General features: G+C 33.8%; 1 protein-coding gene across 1 annotated transcript; it reads right to left on the bottom strand.

The window, feature by feature from the left end:
* Window positions 1-268: 268 nt before the first annotated feature.
* LOC115987926 (UDP-galactose/UDP-glucose transporter 5) lies at window positions 269-10,191 on the bottom strand. The gene is made up of 11 exons (XM_031111537.1): window positions 9,701-10,191; window positions 8,065-8,178; window positions 7,745-7,837; window positions 7,517-7,582; window positions 6,706-6,804; window positions 5,576-5,655; window positions 2,818-2,930; window positions 1,101-1,189; window positions 915-1,001; window positions 742-810; window positions 269-655 (listed from the first exon to the last, which is right to left on the bottom strand). Exons 1-11 carry the CDS (start codon window positions 9,833-9,835, stop codon window positions 536-538), a joined length of 1,065 nt encoding a protein of 354 aa, XP_030967397.1. The 5' UTR covers window positions 9,836-10,191; the 3' UTR covers window positions 269-535.

The following is a 10,191-nucleotide window of genomic DNA, read 5'->3' as shown; positions in this document are numbered from 1 at the left end:
TTTGGCATTTGATAATTAAATACCAACAAACAGAGGATGTCAGTTCGAATGCAAAATGAGCTCAACAACTAATCTCAAAAAATTTCCTTTCTTTCCTACTTCTACACCCCCCCCCCCCCCTCCTTAAATTAAACTACTCACCAGAATAAACAAAATTTAGCTTAAGCAACTGCATTATACAATTTCTTTTTTAATCATTCCTATTGAAGACCAGACAAACAAAAACAAAAACAAAAAGCTGGCCTTAGTTTTTTTTTTTTGGAATAGGAAATTCCTTTGGCTTTAGTTAAGCTATGATTTATCTCCATTAATGGAAAATTTGCGGATTACAAGACGTTTGAACTCTGTATATCAGAAATGATGCTGCTGACTCGCAATTTCAGGTGCATGCGATGCTGTATGGGTTAAGGTTAAACTTACTCCTGTGTGAGCCTTCTCAGTTTTCAATTTGCCGCTTTACACTTAAAATTAAAGCTGCCTATTAATAGTTAGAGATAGCAAGTGCCAGATCTCATAGCAAACATAAGACTGGCCCTCATACAGGATTCTGCTTCACAGGACTAGTAGCTCCATTTCCTGTAGGTTCTGGAAGTGAAGGTTTTTGTGGTGGATTTTTCAAGAAGGTTTTTGCATAAAGGGTACCAAAGACAATAACCTGATCAAAATATCCAATGCAGCTTGTTATTGGACTTTTTATAATAAAAAAAAAAAATTCAGGAAAGGATTCAGTATGAGGCTTACAGCTCCAATCCACTGTTCCCAGCTTAGGGGATGGACAAACCATATACACGACAGCATGATGCTAACCAACTACATCAACAATGAGAATTTGAGAAGATTCCATCCATTAGAAGTGTAGTTTTGAGGGACAAATGAAAGAAGATAAATAATTGTTATGGAGACTTATATTTTACCTGTCTTGTGGTCATTATGGTGGCAAATGTAAGGGCACCAAAATTGCGAATAGTGTAAGAAATGAAAAATTGACTTGCTGTTGCTACCTGCAACAAAAATCATTATTAGAAGAGTACTGGGTGGGTGCCAAAGATGTTAAAAAATGGGTATAAGATACACTAGATACCTAAGTAAAGGTCACTTACCGTCGAAAGCAATACAATGTCAAAGAAGCAATCATGATGCCTATAAACAAAATCTATTGCTGGAAGTAGATGCCCTTGTAATAAAAGACCTATATCAAATGATGAAAATCAACACAGATCAACACCAACAACAAAAATGCAATTAAAAAGCTCTAATCAAAAAGTAGTACATGATACTTATGCACAGAAAGAAGAAAGACCCTATTCTCTTGGTGGTAGCACAAGATAAGTTCCAGGTAGCTAGGATGCCTCCATTACAAAAACACCAACAATAGAGTTGTCATTTTAAGAGAAGGTAAAAAGAAGTATTTAAGCATCTCAAAAGTGTCTTAACGTATCATAGCTGATCCTGCAAGTCAGGTCATGCTCCAAAGAAAGACCTGTATAACTATGCATAAAGATGGCACATTGATAAGCTAGCACAGGTTAAATATCAATTCCATAAACAAATATGATGAATATGTATCTTTGCATGTTTGACATGGTATATACAGTGAACTTGTGTGCCCTCTGCAAAACACGTGGTACACAAAGTAAAAATTTCTCAGCTTACTGCCACTATATTGCTGAAACACAAAGCTATGTTTGCCTTGCATGACCACACTTTTGACAAAGGCCTAGAATGCTAGAAATTTATCTAAATCTAAGAATAACATGCCTAATAAGTAAAATATTTTCCTTGGAAAAATTATTCTGATAAATCAAACCATATTTATCAAGCTATTATAAGACAAAGATTTTCTATCATACATAGAGATGAAAAAATCTAGAGTATGAATTTTCATTATCCCAACACGCAACAGGTGTCAGTGCTTAAAATAGTTTCTGATACATTATTTTTTTGATAAGTTAGTTTCTGATACATTATAGTGATTGACATAGCTAAACTTTAAAAACAAAAGGGACCTTATTATAATTACACAGATTCCAATTATTTCCATGGATCAATGAAATTAATTCCAATTTGCTTGAGATAAAACATTGGTCATCATCATAATGGTGTTATTTGGATGGCTATCCCTCATTTTTTGATGTGGTGCATTTGGCAGGAGAGAAACAACCAGTGTATTGAAGATTCTGAAAGGACTATAGCTGATTTAAAACTTTTCTTCTTTAAAACTCTATCAGATTGGATGTCTATCATAGGAAGTCATTCTATTTTTTTGGTCTATGATTTGATGGATGCTTGTAATTTATGTATTTGATTGTTTTTGTCCCCTGCTGTATACGTCCTGTATACTTGGGTGACTCATTACTATGTCTTTGAATAAAATTTTCTTTACTTATAAAAAAAAAAAAAAAAATTCTTGAGATAAAACCTTAGGTGTGTTTAATTGAGTTTTCTAAACTACATAGAATAGTGAGAGAAAGCTGAAAAAAAAGAACGACTTTTATATCTGTGAAAGGGTTAATCCTGTCTTGAGACTTCTCCTAAATTAAAAATTAATCCCTGACTGATGGTAACTTCATAGTTGAATAACAAAATCTTGAACCCATCAAACGTATGTCCTAACAATATAACACAGTTTCTCAAAAAAAAACAATATAGCACTCATAATGCATTCGAAGTTTCAAAACTGATCAAAGAAAAAAATTTGTAACAATATACCACCTATAGTGCCTCAGCTGCAGCTCATCCCCCACACATACTGTTCTATAACCAAAATGTAACCAGTATTTAAGAACTAACAAGATAAAACAACAGTAACAAAATTACCTGTCAAGCTAATAATACAAGAACACGATGTTGTGTAGAATATTTGGTTGTGTATTTCCATATGGTAGCCTTTAAAAAGTTTATCTTGGAATGTGCTTGTAAAGCCATCAAACCTGTTAATCACACAGATAAGCATCTGAATTTATGGGAAACAAGTAGGCATCCTTCCATTATATCTCATTCAATCATTTAGAAGGTAAACTTAAAGCTAACCCTAAAATGACCTAAAATGGAAATGCCAAACAGTATGCCAACAAGGCAGGGCGAGGTCAGATCATGTGTGCCCCATCCCCTTTTCAGGGAAGGGAAACCCGTGCAGGGCAGGACTAGGACAAGGTGGGTTGGAGGTATTTTGCCATCCCTATTGAGGTGGCTCCAGCCTCCAGCATTGATGAGATTGATATGAGAGAGAAAAGGGAGGGGAATCTGTGAGAGTGCTGGGAGTGAAACAAGTGTTTTGGGGGATGGTAATAGAATAAATTATATCTATAAATAATTTAAATATTTATACACACTTGGGACGGGGCAAGTTAAGGAATCTTTGGGGTGGGGAGACCCACACAGCCTGGCCTGGGCAGGGCAGAATACTTTTGTACCATCCCTTAGAGGGAGATAAGCAATGAAGAATTAAGTAGTATTGCTGTAACAGAGCCAAATGCATATGTATATCTGTGCAATCTATATCTATATCTATATATATCTAAAAGTTGAATCGTAGCATTTATTGTTGTTATGCTCCAATTAAGCCACATCAGCTCCATGTCATTATCTTTTTTATTTCCAATTTTCCTATAATTGTTTTTAACATTAATTTTTTAAATATCTACATTTCTCTAACATTTCTCCTTCCCTTACCTTTTCATCTTCCCAGTACTTCTCCAACCTTTCTCCCTCCCTTATCTTTTCATCTCCCCATTACCCTCTACATTAATATCATTCTTCTTCTTTCCCTTCATCTTCCTTTATTTTTATCTCTTCTTATTCACACCCTCTTACTATAAATTTGTCACTACTTCTTCCATTCTATGTATAGTTTTCCCTCACAAAAAATGTTCTCTCTCTCTCTCTCTCTCTCTCTCAATTTTTTCGTGGATTTTTTTTTTTTTCTTGCAGCTCATTTTAGGTTGATAATTTTTATATTCTTTAAAACTCTACTTTGGATTAATGTGATTTTGTTTTTTTTTTTTTTTTTTTTTTTTTTTTTTTTTTTTTTTTTTTTTTGGGGTGGGGGGGGGTCTCTTTAATTGTTAAATGTTATCATATTGCGTTATAAAAAATTAAATGTAGCATATAAAAATATAATATTATTATATTACATAGTATGATCTGGATAATTTGGTATTTATTCTATTATATAACATGATTTTTTATAATGCTCAATTTAGATGTTAAACTATGAGATTTTACTAATTTTTATTTATTTTTTAATCATTTGTAGTGGATAAAGTATTCTTAATAGTTGTATTAGAAGTACTCTATAATGTCATTTATTTAGAAAAAAAAGCAAATGTTAGCCAAACAAAAATAATCAGATGGGTGACAAATTTTAGCTTTTGCAATTTTATTTTAATTATTATTTTTTTTTTTATAACAATGCGTATATAGAAATTTAATTCTTAGATTTTGCTAATAATTGTTTATTAAATAATATGTTTTTGGTGGACAAAACTACATATTTTGCAAAAAAAATAACCTTAATAGATTATCAACAACAATTAATTTTTTAGATTTCCTAATTGGTCCAATTAATCATTGTTAAGTTTTATTAATTTTTTAGTTACGTTTTTCTGTGTTTTGAATTATAGGCAGAAAAAATAAGGTTTGAGAAAGTTTGTCTAAAACTAAAAGAATAATTTTCAAATTTTATATTCTTTTTAATGATTCACAAAATGTTATAAATAACTTTTGTTAAAAATGAATATTTTCATTGACTTGCCTTTTGAATTTTTGAGAAAAATTGTATTATTTACATTTTGGTACGACAAAATTTATATTTATGATTTATAATTGTTCCTATATTACATTTATGATTATTCCTATAGATTACGAAATATATTACTAATTATTAAATTAATTTAAATTGTAAAAAACAATTAAAAACTATCATAAAAATAATTATCACGCGCAACACGCGAGTTTGCGGCTAGTATAGTTTAATGGGTAGTACTATTAGCATAAACCATCAGTACAATTTTTTTGTTCTTTTTTATTGGTAATTACACACACCCAAAAACCATTGGTACAATCTTCCTCTATCATTATAGTGCAGTAACACTACAATACAAATTTTTTCACAACAAATTTCACAATTGCAGAGTTGGTCGACTGTGAGTGGTGGACACAGTATTCATGGATCCACCGCTTTTTTTCCATCACTCACAGCTGACCAACTCAAAAATTGTGAAATTTGTTGTCAAAAAATTGGTGTCTGTAGCATTATTGATTATAGTGTTTCACTTGCCCAATGTGTGAGAAGCAAGCATCAAGGTTTTATTCTTCTCTTTTCTTTTTTCTTTTTTCTTTATTCAATAATACTACTTTTTACCTATCAAAAAAAAAAAAAAAAAAACAAATCAAGAGGTATAAGACACCAGGGCAGACTTGTTGAAGAAACATAAACACGTCTAAGAACTAATAAATATTTACATTTGAACAGAGAGCGGAAATATGATTAGTATTTAAATTAACAGCAAATGGTAAAGAAATTTGTAAATCAGGCATCATAATAATGAAAGAAAGTGAGTTTCAAATAAGATACCCAAGATAACCAAGCATTAGGGAGACGCCCCAAACAGTGTTTTCCCTTCCTTTACTGTATGGACTAATGTCAGCTTCTGCCTACAGTAAAGCAAACACAGAAAAAATAGTTCAGACTACATTCAAGTTAAACACTAGCTGTCAAGGTTCTTGTGCATCATCAACAGTCCATCACAGGAATCACAATTCACCATAATACATATTGTCGAAGTCATGTACAGACATGCTTTCGAATGACCAAATCCAGTGCTTAAACAAATGAAATGACAATGTGGTTATAATAAGGCCAGATGCAGCATCGTCTTAATATACATTCAGATACAAAAGTGGGCTGCATGTGTTTTCAAGTTGTCGAATTGATTATCAAAGTAACCTGAATTGTGTCAGATTTTTCATTGACAGGAGAGAGTCTCAGCAGTTCTGTGGGCAACTATGGAACTAAACAGGACTATAGGGCAGTGTGGGTCACTGCACTTCTGTGATAAACAATTTTTTAATAGAAAGGATAACTATTTGTACATAATTTTTAAATCTAAAATGTATGAAAGTAATCCATAAGGGTGGCTAAAATAACAAAGAAACTGAAGTAGCTTGTTATGTCTGCCACTGCTGCTTTTAATATTCATGTCAATGAGCTCTAGCTCAAATGGCACCTTTTCCCCTCGTAAAAGCAAGGTGAAGGGCAAGGTTATGGGTTCAAGACCCATTGAATGCATGAGTAAAAAAAAAAAACCTAATATTGGCACTGTCTGTGACTCTGCAGTGCCCAATGCCTTGGGTTCAAACCCCACCGCCCAACTATTTACCTATCAAATAAAACACTAATACACATGATGTATACAATATTAAACACCTCAAATTTAACATCTAAAATTTGAACCACAGCCTTCAGCCACTAATGTAGCACCTTAGAAATTAGGATACAAACCACCACGTGAACAAAAAAGGAAAGTAGCAAACCACTGAACCTTAGCTCAAGTCATAAAAGGTGGAGGTAGGTCTTAGGTTCATATAATCATATCTTAACAATATCATTTAAAAATAAATAAAAAGGAAGAGGATGAATAAGAAGAAGAAAGAAAAGCGTTGAAACATCAGTGTAAGAATTGGAGATATGACCACAGCTATTACCGGATATAGAATAAATACTGAACAACCCAGGGTCACTAGAAAAGCCAACAAATAGTCACGTCCCTTGTATGTTTTCTGCATAATAAGAGTGCCCCAAACCTGTATAATGATAAGAAAATAATGAGTAAGATTTACCACTTACTATGTATAACAACTAGCATAACATGGAGAGGAACAAATGTTTCCACGTCGAAAATAAGGATACAAGTTATGCAATTCATCAATTGACTGTAAGCAATACCGTATTTGCAGGACAGAATCAATTACCCATAAATTAAATAGCATCTATTGGGAATTTTTAAAATCAAAGGATAACTTAGACCATTAGATTCTAGATCTGAACTTAATCAGATGATTTTCACTAGGGAAAACGTGAAGGCAAAAAAAAAAATGTTTCAGCAAAGCCATCACTAATCTTCAGAATGCCTATATCAGACAAATTATTCTATGGAAGGAACTCATACGGGATAAAGAGTGACTAAATGATTACAATGAAACCAATTCCAAAATTCGAGACTCAAAAGAGATAACAGAAACAGATATACACAAACTTTCCACTTTCCACTTTCCAGTCATTACAAAGGAACAGCACCATCAGAATGCATAATGTGAAGCACCCGTAACAACCAGTTATTCATTTACAGAAGTAGCAAAAATAAAAGGTTATTAAAATAATCAGCAAACCAACTAGCCATTCTAATCCATCAAAAAGTATGATCATCTTAGCATAAAAACAGTTTTAACCCACTGAAAGAAACTTAAATGCATGCATGCTGTAAATGCCACATAAAATAATGCACAATTAACTTACCATAACAGGAATCATTTTGGCACACTTAGCAAGCGTCTGAACAGGAAAACTGACATATTTGAGGGCCTGCAGCAAGCCTTGTGTCGTTAAAGTGAATATTATTTATCATCTTGCACAAAACTACCGATTCAAAGAACTCGTAAAATAGAAACAAAGAAATTCAGCAAATTATTTCTACCCACGTAGGGCATAATCATGTTAAGAGACGTGAAGATGTAGACAGCTTACCTCATACTGACATGTGGTGGTTAGTATGTTTGATACTGATACAAGGCAGTACTTGTAAACTGGAGCCACTGGGTCCAAGGCTTTTTTACTTGCCTAGAAATAATAGATTAAAATGAAAATGAGTATGCTGGTCTGAGTAGCTACTAAAGCAACAAAAGACACTCTATGAGTACAATGGCATTAGGTTGGTTACAGCTTAAACAAAGTTGAAAATTGCCGACTGTTTGATCATCAGTTTTACTCTCTATGAATCAACTTCTACTCCCTCTAAAACCCTACCCAAAAGTACAAATAGTATATGGATATCAACAGATACTCACCAGTAAAGCACACGCAGAGACGGCAGATGTTGTTATTCGGTTGCAGAAAACAAGAAACAATGAATATTTAAAATATTCTTTGTTCACCCCATATGGTACTCTCATGATCTTTTCCTGCACGACACGAAATTTCACAAATTGCTTTACGAAAAAATAAACAATACTTACTTAAGGACAGTTACCACGTACTTTAATAAGAACATTTAAACCTCCCCCTAAACTTAAAAACTTTTTTTTTTTTTTTGATAAGTAATAAACTTCATTGAAAGAAAAAATATACAAGAGGCCAAAGCACACAGGAAGTGTACTGAGGGTGCATGAGAGAACAAAAGAACTAAGAATTATAAAGACTACATCTATCAAGCAAATCAGACAAAGAAAAAAAGAAAATCACCCAAAGCAGTTGTCCACCCAAACAATGTCTGGAAAAAAGACATCTTCAAGTCTTGAATTGACCTCTAAGCACCTACAAAGATCTACACATTCCTCTCCCTCCAGATACCCCATATCATACAGTGAGGGACCATATTCCAAACTCCCCATTTCTATGTTTCCTAAACTTGCCTGGCCAGCTAGCAAGAAGCTCCAATACGTCCTTGGGCATTACCCAAGATAATCCGAAAAGAGTAAACACCATACTCCACACCTTGCTGTCTATCGGGCAATGCAATAGTAAGTGGTTAGTAGACTCCCCTGCCCTCTTACACCCACAACACCAATCAATAATAACCAGCCAACGCTTCCTCAGACTGTCATTAGTCAGAATTCTCCCCAACACCGCCATCCAAACAAAAAGAAACTGATCTTTGGAGGCACGTTGGAGCTCCACACAGCCTTCCAAGGAAAAGACACCTGAGAAGGGGGATTGTAACACTTTCTAGTACGATTTAATATCAAAAATTCCCCAAGAAGACAGTTTCCACCACAGCTCACCCACCCCATCTCCTTTCCACACACCAGAATACAGTAAGTCCAGAAAGAACGAGACCGATTCTAATTCCCAATCTAGAACCGATCTGCTGAAATTAATATTCCAGAAATATCTATCTCCCGAGAAAGAAATTAGCTCTGCCACTGTAGCATCTCCTGAGTCGAGCAATGCCATATAACTAGCTCTCTCATGGTATAAGTACAATTACCACATGGCACAAGTAATGCGCCTAAGTTCACAAAATTCAAATCCTCACCTAGAACGAAACGCCTAAGTTTCTGATTGTGAAAGGACAAGCCAATAGAAAACTTTACATATGATTTCTACAATGGCCATCCAGTTTTCTGAAACAGATCAACAAATTCCCCAAAAAAACCAATGGTAAAAATTATATCACTGGCCTAACATCAGCCGTGTATGAATGTACATATAAATGACTCGATTTAATCGATTCAAAAGGCTAACCGAATCCGAATTAGATCATCATTTTGATAAAAATGAGCCAAATAAAAAAAAAAAATGGAATTTAAAATGAATGGCAAAATGCACATATGATTAAAGCAACCAAAACTAATCAAAGATCATACTAACTAGAAACAAAGGGCAAATTTTTACAATCTATACCCTAAATACAAATAAATAGAGGAATTGAAATTTATATATAAAAAAAATTAAAATTAAAAAAAGAAAAAAAGAAAAGAAAACCTGTAGAACACCATAGGTGACGAGGGTGAGCATGATTCCAAGGATAGCGAAAATAGCTTTCCCAAACTTGCTTTGTTTCCAAGAACTACTACTACTACTTAGAACCGATGCTGCTTCTGCTGCTGGTTCCGCCATAGCCCATCCACACACACACACACACAAAAGCCACAACGCAGTGCCGCTAAATTTTGATTACCGGAGAATTTAAACAAGTAATCGAATTTCTTATTAGAAAGAAAAACAGAGAGATTATTAATTAAATACTATTATGATTATTATAATACGGCGTCGTTTTTTAATGAGAAAGAGAGCGATTGAAGTGGGAGTGAGGCCGTAGATTGAGGATCGAAGAGAGAGAGAGCGAGTGAGAGAGAGGAAAAGAAGGCTAAAAAGGATAACTATATAAATAAAAGGAGTGTGTATTAATGATTATATGTAGAGCCAGTAAGTCCTTCTCGTTCAGTCGGTCGTCTCTCTTTTTTTTTCTGGTA

Source organism: Quercus lobata, chromosome 1, assembly GCF_001633185.2.
Source record: "Quercus lobata isolate SW786 chromosome 1, ValleyOak3.0 Primary Assembly, whole genome shotgun sequence".
In the NCBI taxonomy this organism is placed as follows: domain Eukaryota; kingdom Viridiplantae; phylum Streptophyta; class Magnoliopsida; order Fagales; family Fagaceae; genus Quercus; species Quercus lobata.
The sequence above is the reverse complement of the archived record's forward strand: the minus strand, read 5'-3'. Positions and strand labels throughout refer to the sequence as shown.

Excerpts from the sequence above, each read along its gene's own strand:
- LOC115987926 (XM_031111537.1), bottom strand. The coding sequence starts at position 9,835 with ATGGCGGAACCAGCAGCAGAAGCAGCATCGGTTCTAAGTAGTAGTAGT. Across the intron at positions 7,583-7,744 it reads CCACCACATGTCAGTATGAG|GCCCTCAAATATGTCAGTTT; the intron begins GTAAGCTGTCTA and ends GGCTTGCTGCAG. Across the intron at positions 5,656-6,705 it reads CAGTATTTATTCTATATCCG|GCAGAAGCTGACATTAGTCC; the intron begins GTAATAGCTGTG and ends GCTTTACTGTAG.